Below are 15,871 nucleotides of genomic sequence, written 5' to 3' on the forward strand. Positions count from 1 at the left end.
ACGGAACTTGTCAACTGAGTGGAATCATGCAAGTTCTCTGGTGAATGAAACAATTTCGTGCGCGTTTATATCATTTTTTTACAAGTTTTCACGTAGTTAAATCCCCCTAGGGTAAAATAAGCATGGAAAAAAATTCCCAGCTCTGTATAAAATATATGCATTAGAGGGTTAATAGTTTGTTGCGCAACAACAAACTATAACAGAAAAAACTCATAATATAATCACGGGACAAAATAAGAGAGAAGCGGAACGACCTTGTTTAAATGTTTATTAACCTATTTACGGTGGATCCAGGTGTACTAGAAACTAGGGGCTTCTAACTCTGAACGAATATTTCATATAAATACGTATTACCACGTATAAACGCCGTATATTTTGTGCATATTTCACATATAACCCGCGTATACGCCGTATATTTTAACCATTTCGCATATAAACCATTTCGTATAAATAGAGATAAAAGCCCCTAGACAAGAAAATTAAACGTTTGTCAATATTTTAACTACATTCTCCCTTTTAACTACATTTTCTTACTAATGCTGATAATCATGAACTCCTGAAAGAACACTGCAACATGATTCGTTATGTTGCACTTGGTTTCTCACATTTACTTTATGTCGCTGCGGTCCAAAACACCTTGCATTGTTGCTTTTTGTGTGGACAAAATCCATGTTTTGCTACTCTGAGAAAAGAAATTTTGGATTATGTTAAACTTTTCGTTTTGACACTTATTTCACAACAAGAACTTGAAAACATTGTGGTGATATTCGGTACTAGATATATTTTTACCGCTAGAGCACCACAAAGTTTTTTTGACTTTGTAGTGGAAAAAAAGTTAGAAATATTTTTGGTACCAGAAATCACCACAAACTTTTTGAATTCATGTTGTGAAATAAATCTCAGAAAAAAAAGTTTAACATAACCCTAAATTTCTTTTCTCAGAGTACATTTCTCTAGTATTCTTAGGGATTTTTTTTGTCACAACGGTCTATTTATTCCACTATGGAATATATAAACTAAGAATATTTGTTAGACGAGTATCGATGCATAGTTGGATATGGAACTTGGTGAGAGTTGCACAAAAAAAGCAGGATAAGTGTTATTGTAATCATAGCTCAAAAGCCCCAACAAAATTCTTCTGTATCGTCGCTTTTGCGTATAACTTTTTCAATATCTGTGTATTTAACAATGCATCGAAACACGTCCAACGAATATTCTCAGCAGTTCATATTTCGTCCAGTATTCTGTACTAGTTTCCATGAAGAATAATCGTTTAATTAATATAACGTGAAGTTGTTGAAAACTCTTTTTGAGCGTTATAGGCTCGTAGCTACATAAGTAAGTTCACCTTATATTCAATGCAACACTATTTTATTCACAATTGCAACTAAATCCTCACGAATAAAGGGAAAACCTTTGCAAAGTATACTCAAGAGCGGCAATTAAATCCATTTCTGCACGCAAAAAGACACATATTGTTACGTTTCAATTTTCTGAGCCACAATCACAACAAAAATATGATTCTCTTTAGCATGTGGCCAGTTTTAGATTCCTTTTCCTATGCCGTTGATAAAATTTGTCCTTTATTCTGAGAATATTATTTTCGTGGGTTCAATTGTGTGTTCTCCAATTAATGCTATATATGAAGGTTCTTAGGAGCATATTTATATCGAAACAGTGAATAGAATAAAAGACGGAAAATCATACTCACCTCCAAATATGTGGCTCAAATTCTGGACACAAATGTTTGCACACCGCACATCCATTGACGATTTCTTTTATATTGATTTCCTGGATTTGCTGTTTTTATAGGAAAAAAAAAAGCAAACAGATAACATAATTTGTAGAGAAAATTTGAATGGGCTTGTACTCATGTTTTTAGAAACTAAATACTATAGTAACGGATGAATAATCGCTTCAGTTCGTTTTGGTATGGCGTGACGTGTCTTGTTTTTTTTCTTCCGTTGAAAAATTCGAATGGAGTTTTACCAGATGGGAAAATGGACAAGATGCTGTAAACGATACATTGAACGCTTTCGACGTAAGAACTGTAAGCCAATTGAATTGAAGCAAATCAATTCGGAACGCGCTTTACTTCAATCGATTACATTTTAAAATCGAAAGTTTTGTTAAAATGAAACCGTCGTTTCGTTTCGAATCCGAATACTGCCAACATGAGCCTGGTATTATTTTCTTCCGCTGTTTCTGTTGTTCTATTCTTCATCTTTTTATTTCCAACCAAATCGACCGCATTTGTATTCTCTAAACAAAATAAAACTTTGATTCGGCTTACTTGTACGTATTTTGAGTACGTTTCGATTTTCAGCGTAGGCAGTGTGTATGACATCAACGACGACTTTCGTGTTTTTTATATTGCTTGGGATGCCATGTGTCCGCTACATGTGTAACGTTGTACATGTATTCCAAAAATGTACGGCAAGCTCAAGCAATATTGACACATCCGAGTGTCAACGTTTTGGTCGGTTTTGGAAACCAGACCAAGTCTTATTAAACATAATATAGAACAAACTTCAAAAACAAAGAAAAGAGCTGTCAAAACTTCGGTGATGGAAGTTTTCTTTACGTTGACACATTGTTAGGATACTAAGAGTGTCTTAAATTCTCCTAACGCCGAAGTACAACCAAACTCGTACGACGAAAATAAAACAAATTTAAAATTAGTTGCCATCAAAATTTAATGAAGAAGAATTTTGCACGCAATTCTATGGTGTATTGCCATACGATTCGGTGAAACTGCAATTAGTATGTGACCAATAAAGCATACACAAACAAAGTGACATGAAAACGTGACTTCCGTGGAAATCGATTTCAGAATTTGCTCATTGTCTTTAACCACATTAACAGCTCAAAATGTTCATTTATGAATAGCATGTGCAAGCTACCAAAATCATACATAGCAATTTCCTTTATCATGGTATTGAGACTTTCCTTTGTGTTCGACTGAACTAACGATTAAGAAAAGAAAAACTTGATATTGTGAGAAAAAACCTCAGCATCATACAATTAGAAAATTTCAAATACAAATTAAAATGATTTCATGTGTTAGAATAAAGCATAAAAACGTTTATTTTTCAAACCCAAATTACAGAGTTCTCAGTTAAGATTTCAATTAAGTTGATTTTGTTTAAAAAAATACAGCAAAGAATTAAAACAAAAATTTCAATCAAATTTTATATTAATTGCATTTATATCCCAATGAATTCTTTCAACAATAATTTTTATGAACCCGAGTGTTATTTTTAAGAATTTGTCTTTACAAATATACCTTATTAAAAGACCAATCATTAGCTGGTTTCGGTTTGCGTCTGGGCTTGGTGTCATAATTGGGTGATATTATTCGTACTTCGCATTCGACACTTGGAAAATTGACGGATCGATTTTTATTTGGTTTTGTCTTCCGTATCGACGGTGATTTGTTTGTGGTTAGTGGAATCGAAAAGGTATGTGTGTGAGCTGGTTCGTTACGTTGAAAATTATTCGGGTGTTTGACGCTTCGTTTCGAGTTCGAATCGTAGTTACAATTTATATTGATCGTTGTTCGATTGGGGTTGTTCGTTTTATGTGCTGGATCATCGTATTTACTGTAGTCGCTGCGAATGATATAGGGAACGAATGATCGATTTTCAGAATCAAAGAGCTGTCTACTCGAGATTCTTCGCCAAGGCTCTATTGGCTCTGAATGTAATGGTATGTGCGAATTGTTGTCACTGTCTTGTTCTCTTGCGTCCACGACATCATAATTACGATTGTTCGGGACCGTTTGTTCTACTTCCAATTTATTCCGTAGGGAGGTATATGAACGATTTCCTCTGATTTGTTCAAAAGCGGTATCAAAATTATTAAAAGATTGTCGACCTGGTATTGACCTATTTCCGAAAGAATTTTGCCCATCATTTGCATTGTTCTGAATGAATCTGTTCTTCTCTGGTGAGTTGATTTCGATCTGAGTGTTGGGTGTAGAACCAATAGACATATTAAAATTGTTTTGTTTGCTGTATCGTGTTGGTGAATGATTCCGGACATGTTTCGAAGCATACAGATATTGTGGTGGACTTCCTTCATGATCTGAATCATCTTCATACCAATTGTATTCACTGTTCTTTGTTTCTCGGTGATGATTTTGACTGAATGAGGAATTGGAGCGATAATCGGTATCATTGGATGCGCTGTATGGCGCTGTTACTGCAACCGGAACCATTTTCCTATTTAACGGCACATTTTTGTTTGGACGATGATGATTTGTTGTAAAACTACTGTTGCTTTCGACGGAGGGGCTTCGTTCGAAAGAGCTGATAGGGGATTGGTCCCTGTTAATCCGAAATGTATCACGTCTACTCACTGTATTATTTCGCGGCCCATTATCGATGCGAAAAGTTTCGTTTCGTTTAACTCGACAATTTTCTCCAACATATTTATTATCATCATCGATTGGCTTCCAATTAGAGTTGTTTTTATTTTGTTGGTCTACATTATCCATCTCTTCATTTCGTTTGTCTTTCACATCTATAAACCATAATTGCTGGTGTTCGCGTCCTTTAGCTGGCTTGGTTGAATCCAGAAATGTATCGCGAAACGAACGACGCAGATGGTTAATTGTTATTGTTTTGAAACGATTATTATTAGTATTATTATTATTATTATTATTATTGTTGTTGTTGTTGGTCCCATTGTTGTGATAATCTTCATAAACGTTTTCTATTTCTCGTTCATCTTTCGTCTTTTTGTCAAAGGTTGAACCAAATAAATACTCTTGCGGCTTATACTTTTCTGAGCGAATACTAGATGGCTGTTTGTTCAAATATGAACAATCTTTGTCTTTTAACATTAAATGAACGTTCGATCTGGTGAATGGTGGTGCCGAGTCATCAATGCCACGAATACTGTCATTCGATGATTTCGATGAGTGGGACGACTTCGATGGACGTTTTAAGTAAAACGTTTCGAATACATCTTTGTTTACGATGTTTGCTAGAAGTAAAAAAAACACGGATTTTATACACATACTACGACGTAGAACGAAGTCAATTTTGATGAACGAAAAAGATGATGTCAAAGAATATAGTTGCTTACCATTGGACTCATCAAAACTGTGTGTTGCATTCACTTCACGGTACCGACCAAAATTTGGGTTTTTTCCTTTTTTATGAGAGCGAGGATAGGTTCCGTTTTGTATATTGCTTTCATCCTCCAACGTAAATGTATTGCTACGCGATAAAATTGCACCAGATGAGTTGTCAGTTTTATTTTTTTTGGAATTATCTGCGATAAGCGTAGAGGATTGAAATAGTTTTTTGTTGCCGTTTTTTCGCGATGATTGTCTTTCGGCCACATTATGGTTGTTGACATCATGCGTGTCTATATACAAATGGGAATTTTTAGGTTTGATACTTTTCTCATTAAAACTTTTCGTTGATTTCCGGTAGTTGTATTGGCGAACATCATCGGTGTCGGTGGTGTTGGCAGCAGCGACTTTTTTGCTTCTCGAATTTGAAGGCAGGACAGTTCTACGAAAACGGCTGAGCAATGACATTTGTGCAATAGTTCTATCACAATCCAAATAACCAAACAAACTAATATAATACTGGTTTCTTTTTTTTACTCTTCTTTCGATTAAAACGCTCTATCTTCAAAATAATTGAACATGCAACACTCTTCAATTGGTTACAATCGTTTCGACTTTTTATCGTGTATCGTTGGGATTGTTTGTAATAATGTTAATATTAAAGTCACAGAACATTGAAGCACTATGCAAACAAAAAGTAGAAGTTTCGATACATGTGAAGTTTCCAATGCGGCTTGATTATTTCTGGAGTTTTCGTTTACTTGAATGCACTCAAATATATGAAACTATTTTTATGAATAATCAATACGTTTCATCGGATTCGATTAAAATCGAAAATCATCATAGCGAACTAAAATAAAACGCACACAATTAGATATTTTCAATTACAATGCTCATTAATTTAAAAATCGGACTCGATCCGCGCAACGACTATTCCAACCCCGAAAAACGATCTTCTCGCAATAAAATCACGAATCAGTTTGCCATTGCTAATTTTTTTTCTCCTATGAGCTACTTCTTCAAGCAAGTTTTTTGTATTCATTTCATTCACGTCGAGCTTGTATTGACTCCATATTCAACAAGCAGTCGAAGAAGAGAGAAGAACAGAAACAGAAAAAAAAAATCAACAAAAAAACGCAACTATACCGAATTTATTTGCAGAAAATGTGTACGTGTATTTAAGAATTAAAGCCTAATAAGTACATCGACATACTATCAGGACGTTTTAAATGGATCTGTGAATAGACTCCAATATCTCTGGTAAAACATTCTGCGAAATGTGCCAACTCATGCTATTTGGCTGACAACTGGCTAAAAAGGCTTGTTTTCACGTCTCTCCTAAGAGCATATCGGTGTTTAATTTTCAACCGTTTTTTGTGATTACTCAAATTTGGTGTTGAAGAAGTGGTTGTAATAATCGCGATTTTTTTTCTTTCATGAGCTGTCTGCGCTTTTTACGATTTCACATTCATTTGTTTGCCCATAAAAAGTGAATGTGGAGGTAGACCCGACATATGAAGTTTGCATGGTCTTTTTTTTATTTTATTTTGCATGTGTCTGTGTTTGTGTGTGGGCATGTTTCGAATATATTTCAATAAAAAGAAGAAACGAGATAAATCATAGTATGGAAATTCATTGAGAACACCAACAAAGACGCGATATGATGAGTTGTGCTACTTTCTCAACACTGAATGTTCTCTGAATCTAGTTCTGTGCGAATTTTCAATAAGAAAACAGTATTAGTGATGAAATTAATGTAAAAATTAGCAACTGTAATTTCACGAACGTTGTAAACGAGACTTGAAGATTAGAATATTATGTTGAAACAAATATACATTTGTTTGTATGTGTATGGATAATTTTGGATTTATTTTAGATCTATCTTTCTTCGTCATACCATAATATACAAAGATTTTATTCGCAGATGCGTAAGCAACTACTAAAATGTGTATTTATTATTATCTAGTGCCCCCGTTCTGTTTAAAAGACGCTGCATGCATACACTATAGTTTGTTTTATTAAATTCGTTTTCGTTCGTAGAATTGTCCATTGAATCGACGCTTCTTCGTAATTCTCATTCATGTGTCTTTAATGCAAATCATATTGCCCATTCATTTTATAACATATAGCACTACCCGATGTAGACACCAGTACTGATGACATAGAGATAGATAAAGTTATATGCACAGTTATATGCAAACACCATTCAACACCAGCTTGAACCAAGTGGTGCCATCTGTTGTTACTACACTACAAAAGTCCCAAAGTTTATTCGTCTACAATGAAGATTTTGGCGCCAATTTAATTTGTGCACACTGAATATTCTGGTACCAAGTCAATATCAATGAATCTAAAGTGGAGAATTTCCAATATATAAACACCATATATATATTCAAATAAATGCTGGTTTTACACCATAAAAGAAAACATAGAAGAATCATTTTGATTTCATACATTTTTTATTCAAAAATCATAATTTCTCATATATATTTGAATTATGAGCTAAGACAAATATTTTCGGCACATACATAGTAATCAACCAAGCATACTGGGAGTAAACACGCTAAATGCGGAGTACCAATACGAAGCATAAAAAATTCAATCATTAACGACCGATGATCTCATTGGAACATGCACAAAATACACAATCTGCCATTTTCTATGAAAAAAATGGGTTTTCATAGAATATACAATATCACTGCTGCCAAAACGAATACTCTTCATCTAAAAGAACGTATTCCGTAATTTTGTCTTGAGTTCAGTTTTTTAAAGTGACATTCAGCCGATGAGGCATATATATGGCTTGATCTCAACCACACTAGTCAATGAACCGAGTAGAGTGGAGTGAATTGTATTAAATTTCATAAAAGCTCGCATTCTTTTAGAACCCACAATTTTTTATTTACGGTTTTAGCAGTGTCCCTACTAAAACATGAAGTATGAAAAAATGCTAAGTACTCCCGATTAATTCTAATATTTATAAAACAACGATACAGTAGGACTTACCATGTCTGAAGCTATGTGAACTTTTGACAACAGCTTGCACACTACGTCATCACTCTTAATTGCCATCGCTAACATTGCTTGTCAACTGCCGCCGAAAACAAAACCAATGTTTATAGTGAGTTTTTCGATATATTGCCAAATGGATTAGGTTCATCAATAATAGAATAGCATTTACATTGCCGGGTTTGATGTCACAAACAGTCTATAATTTTAATTCTATTCTATTTGTTAGTATTGCCACCTTGATTGCACTTTTTATAAACACAAAGTAAGTAGGTTATGTCAATTCTGAAAATGTAGATGAAATTCAAAATTTTATTCAGGAATTCATTAATGCTTTGAAATCACATATGTATACGTGACGTATTTACTTCCAAAAATTTATTCTGTATTCTTGTTCCTTCTCAACACACAATATTAATCTATTTTAAGACAAAATAGAATCATTTCACGTTCAAATTGATTTGTGACCATGCTAACAATGCTAACAATGCTTGATCAAATACTTTCTATCGAATTTAATTTAATATCAATTGTTTTTCGACCGTCATTATTCTTTATTTTAGTTGTGTCGATATATCCGCGAACTTTGTAAATTCCTTCTTGAGAATTGCTCAAATCACATTTTCATTTTGTCGAAATCTTAGTCACTTGCACTTCTTTTTCACAAAATATACTTCAAGATGTTGGAAGAAAACTATTCTTTTGGTACGCACAGAACCAATTGGTTTAATTAATTTTGCGGAAATCTCAAAATAAAACAAATTATGGTCCAATTGTTAAATAGAACTTTATATATAATGAAAATACTTTTTGTTTGATGCTAAAAGATAATTAATAGCATCGACTTCAGAAGAGAATGGTGAGTGATCGTTATATTGTTATCATACAGGATGGCCGGTTTTTTTCTTTCGCTAACCGCTGCCTTGATTGCATACATATATAAAACCAAACACAAGCGCGCAACTGAAGAATACTCATATAACCATGTAATCAAACTACGATTATAGGAATTCAATACGCGAATCATTCAATTGATTAAGTTAACAGCAAAAATCGACCAAAGTCAAAAGTATGTAAATAAACACCACTGATATCAATACAATAACGTTTGAAGAGTGTATTTGTCCGATCGTGGTTTAACACCAATTTTTTTTATGAATAAACGTCAAACACCGATCAAAAAAAAAACTTCCGATGAAATTCCTACAGTAAAATTCCAAATTTGTGTGATTCGTTACGCTGTTTGTTACTGGAAAATCGTACATACGACCAAAAAAAATCACATAGGTTTGAAGTAAACATTAGTTTAGCATTGAAAATATCAAATTCACACAGAACGCGTTTCACACACATGGACTGAGTTGAATGTGTGACAGGCAGCGAAATCCCAAAGAGCATATACTATTGATAATATGCGTGTGTATGTATACACATTGGAATATTCATGTGTATGGGAAGAACGTTGAAGAGGAGAAGACGAAGAAGAAGGGGAGAAAAAATAACCGAAAAGATCATCAACTGCGAAGAATATACAGCAGATTGAGAAAATAAGTACTGACATCAGCTAGCTATGAATTTCAGAAAGAAGAAGACTTGGTTTTCAATCAACCGAGAAATAACAAATACACTCAAAATCAATTTTTCATTCTATTTCGCTTTATTATCAAATGTGTGGAGTGAAACTCAAGTGTAGAGAAGTCAAACGTCGAAAAGTCGTTACACATTGATATTACTAATACACTGCACTAGCAACAGAAAATAAACTTAGGTTAAAAATGCAGATTTAAATGACAATCTCAATTGTATTAATTTTCGAAATGGAAAAATGGCTTAGAACTATTTTCTATGGGAAGTATAAAGTATAATCCTACGAACAATCAACGCTTCTATTTGCTCATTCTGAAATGAATAATTTTATAATGTATGATATATTTTCCTATAAAATCGAATTGTAAGCCCTATTGTACTCTGTAAAAGATCAGGTTTTTTATGAATCCATATGGAAAACTAAAATGAAACACTCCAGCGCTTGGCGGTGAATAAATAAATAGAAATGGAAAAAATATTGAAATTATATTAGTTTTTGAGAAATGCAAAGACGCTTGGCTGGTGTATTGAAGCATATATGAAAGTGTAGTATAATCGATCCACACTACATAGTTGTATCAACTAAAATTCAACACAGCGAAATGAATAAGAAAGGGACGGAAGAGAACGTCAACAGCTACAACATGACTCTTGAAATATCGGTTTGCCGGTGCAAATGGGTGTACGTGTCTATGTATTAGGCATAGCATGGAGTAGAGTAGAAAACAAATAATGGCAAGAATGTTGATAGTTTTTTTTTTTCATATTGTTGTTTTAGTTTTTGTAGTTGTGTTTGTTGTTCGACTCGGCTACACATATCAAGAAATAAAGCTGTATCGAAGCTCAAAATATACTGTCAACATGTATAGTGTATGGGAATAGACAATATTAAATTCAAATGAGATTGTGACCACTTTTTCACCTTTTCTGTGCTCCATGCTCTTTATACGTTTTCACATGATTTTATTCTTATAGCGTGATAATTGTGCGAGCAATGATCTCATCGTTTACATTGTCCACGATTTCTGTATGTGAATGTATGTGTGTTTTTAATAATGTAATTTTTGTTGTTTTCGCCATAGTCTTATCTTATTGAATTCCATTGGCGCTAGCAACACAGACAAATTCATTGGCAATGATTCTTGAAATTAAGCTACATCAAGTTTAAAATTATATGTCTCAAGTTCAAAATAATATTCTTATACAATTGAGCTATGAATCATGTTCAAGGGTTATTCAAGTCAAAAATGTCCATTATGAAAAAAAAAACTCCAAATTTACAATCAAGTTCCTTTACGAAAAAAATTCAAAACCAAGCCATCATCGTAAATCATAAATATATTTCAGTAATAAATATGTATATATATATTAATCATGTATACGAATGAATAACAAATATTGGTGTGCAAAATGAGCATTGGGAGCAGAAACCGAAACAGAAACTTTCGAAGCTTCAAGCTTAAAAGCAATCGAGTTCAGTGTTCATTTCACAGATGGAACACCTGGCTGTTCATAGTTTTTCCATTGAATTTAGTTCTAATCAACAAATTCAACAATCATCAACCGAAAAATAAATAATCTATGATCTATACAATGGTCTTATCACTTATTAAATAGCAGAAGAACCAAACTGGTGTTTTCGATTGGTTAAGCATTTAACCAGTCTACGCATTTCGCATATCAATTGAGACGTGCATGGTGTATTGAAAAACCTTCAATTTTGGGAAGATAAAGTGCATTATATTCAGAACTGTTGCATTGGTTTATCACTATCAATAACACGTAGACCACTTACAAGCCTGATACTTATGAATATCGAAACAGTTTCTTCATAGTGATGAATTTTCTGTCTCGTCAATCGTAAAACGTTATTCACCAATGCAATCACTGTAAAATAATAAAACGAAATAATATACACGGCAAAAATTTCTAAACAGGCACGATTATATCTAGGGGAATTTAACTCTTACGAGTTCAGCATGTTTTTTGCCAGTTTGCTTGATTCGCGGGAGTTCGACGCGTTCCTTGTACGTACTGACGCGCACGGTCACAAGTTTACACAAGTTTGTTTATGGTTTTGCGCGTTTTTCAAGTTGTTATTTGACAATTAAAACGCGTTTCAAGCTAAAAATCGGTTGTTTACGTGTATAAAGATTTTTCACATCCTTTCCAAAAGTTCAAAGATTTATATAATTATAAAATGGACAAAGGAAATATTTTTAAAGAGCTGGAGAAAGTGTTGGAAGAAAAAGTTAATCCAGATAGATATAACAAATGGAACGACTGATGTGTGCGCGTCGTCCAGCTTCATGTTTGCACACGAACTCGCACAAGTTCGCGCATGTTGTTTTAATACGGAACTTGTCAACTGAGTGGAATCATGCAAGTTCTCTGGTGAATGTAACAATTTCGTGCGCGTTTATATCATTTTTTTACAAGTTTTCACGTAGTTAAATCCCCCTAGGATTATATATTATTTCAGAACATTCCGTCCAATCTTTTGCACTTATTTTTGATTACATCCTTTCAATTATTTTTGAACTCGAAGTTTCTGCGAAGAGAGTTCTACGGATCCGATTTAAGTTGATTTTAAATTGAATTCGTTTTCACCATTCCATCTTGATTTTTGAAACGGCCGTTAAAAGGTCGTATTCTCTTTCCCAATAACAAACAAATTTGATAGCACTATATGTGCTAATGTAGAATAGATTTTTATATTGAAGTTCAATTGCATTTATCCATGAATTCCAACATAATTGGCTTACGTTTTCCTAGTGTTGCGAATGAGATTGATCGATATCATCCACACTTATTTCAGATTGTCTTGTTTCGATGTAATGCTGAAATGATATCATTCTGAAGATTTGTTGTTCAGATCAACGTAAGTGAGGATTGACTTTGACGGTGCATGACGTGTATCGTGTGGTAAAAATTTTCTTAGATAATATATTAATCATAACAACTCGGTATAGAAACTGAACGTTATGAAAAAGTGTATTTGGTTTGTATTCAACTGCATGAAGCCGCAAGTAGGGAGAGGCCGATGCATAATGAATCATAAAAACAATCTTCAAAAACCGTAGAATTACTGTGATGATCTCATCGTTGTCACTAATCGTTTCGTTTATGCTAGTATGTGATGACGCTATCTAAAAGAGAAAATGAAAGAAAGAACATGTTCAACCGAACAATTTTTGTAAACAAAAACGATTTCGTATGTTTAAACTATAAAATAATCCCGAAAACACGGACTGAACGTAGGCTAGAAATGCTTTTTTTCATGTGGCATCCGGGAAGTTACGGATATTTGTACATGCAATGGCTTAATTCAGTTCGACTTTTTTATATTTCACCACTAGATTTCTCTAGATATTCTCAGCGTTAGGGCCAAAAATGTGTCTAATCTTGGTATATATTTTTGATTCTCATAATTATTACAATTCAATCAAATAGTAAGAAATATTTTTGTCAAATATATGGTTTCGCGCACATTCTTGTTCGTTACTGAACAACCGTCTGATGTAGACTTATTGTGTAAAATACAAAAAGAAAGAGAACACCTCGCCGAATACAAATGCCCTTTAGAACAATGTGATAATTATATATAGGCGTTTGAATATTATGTGCCTTTCTGCAGTTTTATACACTAGAGGGTTAATAGATATCTATCGAATGACAGTTACGGAAATGCATTCATTCGCTGGAATTTTTGATCAGAATTCGAATTTTTACAATTTGACAGAAAACTGAATTGATTGCACTCATTGATATCATTTGTATCATTGATATATTGACGTCATTTAATGTCAATGTCAATATTAATATGTTGTTACATACTTTAAATAAGTACTTGCACTTGTTCGAAAATTCGATGTCATGACATGAGTGCAGAGCAATACAAACAAGACCGCAGATCGTCGCTTCGCTCCTCTCTGCGTTCTTTATGTTATTTAAAATTGAGTGTTTAAATTAATTTGATGTTCCCATCAAATTATTCATCGAAGCACTACATGGAATGTAGTTTCAATCGAAGCATACATTTCTTTATTTTATGAAAATTATTAGAATTAATATCAAGTATGTTCAATTCGGACTCTATTTTTTCTGAAGATGTTAAAATCTAAGGTGGAAATTGTTAATTTACGTAATTCATTCAAGAAGGGAAAAATGAAAGTTCAAGTACCAATAAAACAAAAATTATTAATAATATTGATATTATAAATAATAATAAATCAATCAATTGAATAAAATTATAATTCTATATATTATATTGTAATCTTTAATAATGAGTTTTATGTACGTTCAATGTGAACGTGGATTGTACATTATTTCACATTGGTAATTAAAATGATGTGAATTTTTTTTTCTGAGTTATCTCAAAAGAGAATTACGTGTACATGATTTTATTTCATTTTTGTAATTAGGCGTAATTGGTTCATTTCAAATTAGAACTTTGGATAGAAAAAAGAATTAATTTTCGGTCCAAAAAAGTGGCCTAAAGAGTCTTAAAATTTTCTCGAGAAAAAAAAACAATTACAATAGCCTATATTCCATGTATACTACATTCCATGTAGTGCTAAAAATACAAGTGTTATATCATGTCAGTAGACATCGATGATGACGGCTGATGCCATGTCACATCACAACGTATCAGTTTCAAAATATTCTCTCACTCTTTCCACCATTCCTATTTTCGCTCATGTGCGTTTCATTTTAAAATACAAATTATTACTTTTGGTGTGTACACAATGTACATTACTGCACTGAAATTTTGTGTTGACTGGTTCAAAAGTGTCCCAGTGCTATTGTTATAGAGTTGGACGAGAGGCCAACAAGTGCAGAACTCACGTAATTAGCATACTATTGTATACTTGACGTACAAGATGGTTAGTTTTTTTTGCTATGTCAGCTCAAGGTATCAATCAAATGACAAATTTAATTGTAACAATGAGATGGAAAGCGTGTCCCAATTAGTCTTCATTCCAAATGAAGCTGTTGATCAAATTCATAAAGGAAAAAACCTTTGAATGTTTTAAAAAAAAAGAAGGAATTTATTTATTCAAACGTATTCCTTCTTCATATAAAACCGAACATTAAGATGGAATTCGTTTCAAACTCTCTCCTCTTGAACTTACACAGTTTTATTCCAGATCATTTGCAAATCATATTATATAATTTCAAAGTGCAAAATTCAATGTTTTTTCTAAAGATCTAAAGCAACTGTACCGCGTAATATCATGCCCAAAATGAACAATTATGTCCATCAACACTTTCAATCGGATTTAATATCACGTGAATAGAACAATTACGTCAGAAGTGATCGCATCACGACGCGAAACGTTTTGATGCGATTAAATGGTCAAAGTCGTCTGACATTCACTAGATTAATCATAGTCAATTTTTTCTGAAGATGTGACTACGCTATGTTACGACCGATTCCAATGACCAATTTCAACGATAGCAATGCTAATGTCTTATTTTTCGTAGGTTCAAAATTTTGATCATTAGAATATATGTAAAGGGTGTTTTTTTTGGTGCGTCACATCTTCCGATAGGGATAATTGTCATCATGAGCATTCAACTATAAAATCCAATTGGACTTTTTTGTTCAGTATTCTTTGACAATTCATCATGGATAGGCTATCGCTCGATCAACGATACCAAATTGTGAAAATTTTCTTCAAAAACAATGGCTAAATTCGCGAAACTTACAGAAAACTGCGTAGTGTTTTTGGCCTTCATCAACGCCCAACCGAACGTTCCATTCGCCTACTTATGGATAAATTTCGCACCGAATACACTTTGCTTGACCTTGAGCCATCGTCACGTGATAAAACTGTGCGTACAGAAGCAACCATCAATGCCGTAGACGAGAGTGTGTCCGAAGACCCGAAGAACAAGTGCGTTCCTTAAGTGAGCGCGTTCACGCCGTGTCAGCAGGTTTTGGACGAATTTCACGCACTGAAAAAAACACCGTTTATATATGAGATATAGCCGTTACTCAAACACATTCAATACAAATTTCGAATTCGATATTGAGTACAGACACTGTATTAAACATTTTCATAGTCTCGTCAACTTACCACAGGCAGCATATATGCTGAGCCTACGTAGGCAAGCATAGACGCTTGCGATCAGTGCGCGACACACAACAACGACGAAATGCGGCAAGATTGTACGCATGTATTAACA

The 15,871-nt window shown here is 33.5% G+C and overlaps 1 protein-coding gene across 6 annotated transcripts in view; it reads right to left on the bottom strand.

Annotated features, from left to right (window-relative positions):
• LOC129575749 (four and a half LIM domains protein 2) overlaps nucleotides 1-9,468 on the bottom strand; it is a 58,720-nt gene extending 49,252 nt beyond the window's left edge. Inside the window, exons 1-4 of one of the 6 annotated variants that reach the window (XM_055459740.1) lie at nucleotides 8,900-9,335; nucleotides 8,265-8,377; nucleotides 8,090-8,174; nucleotides 1,712-1,800 (exon numbers count right to left, since the gene is read on the bottom strand). In XM_055459740.1, coding sequence (XP_055315715.1) covers nucleotides 1,712-1,800; nucleotides 8,090-8,164 — 164 coding nt within the window. In that variant the 5' untranslated portion in view covers nucleotides 8,165-8,174; nucleotides 8,265-8,377; nucleotides 8,900-9,335. Of the gene's footprint in view, nucleotides 1-1,711; nucleotides 1,801-3,286; nucleotides 4,990-5,091; nucleotides 6,066-8,089 lie in introns of those variants that run through there. The other 5 variants (XM_055459739.1, XM_055459738.1, XM_055459737.1 and 2 more) reach the window with 5 other exon arrangements.
• Between the last annotated feature and the right edge of the window lie 6,403 nt (nucleotides 9,469-15,871).

Source organism: Sitodiplosis mosellana, unplaced genomic scaffold (assembly GCF_009176505.1).
Source record: "Sitodiplosis mosellana isolate CC-2019 unplaced genomic scaffold, AAFC_SMos_1.0 Smas_scaffold_6167, whole genome shotgun sequence".
In the NCBI taxonomy this organism is placed as follows: domain Eukaryota; kingdom Metazoa; phylum Arthropoda; class Insecta; order Diptera; family Cecidomyiidae; genus Sitodiplosis; species Sitodiplosis mosellana.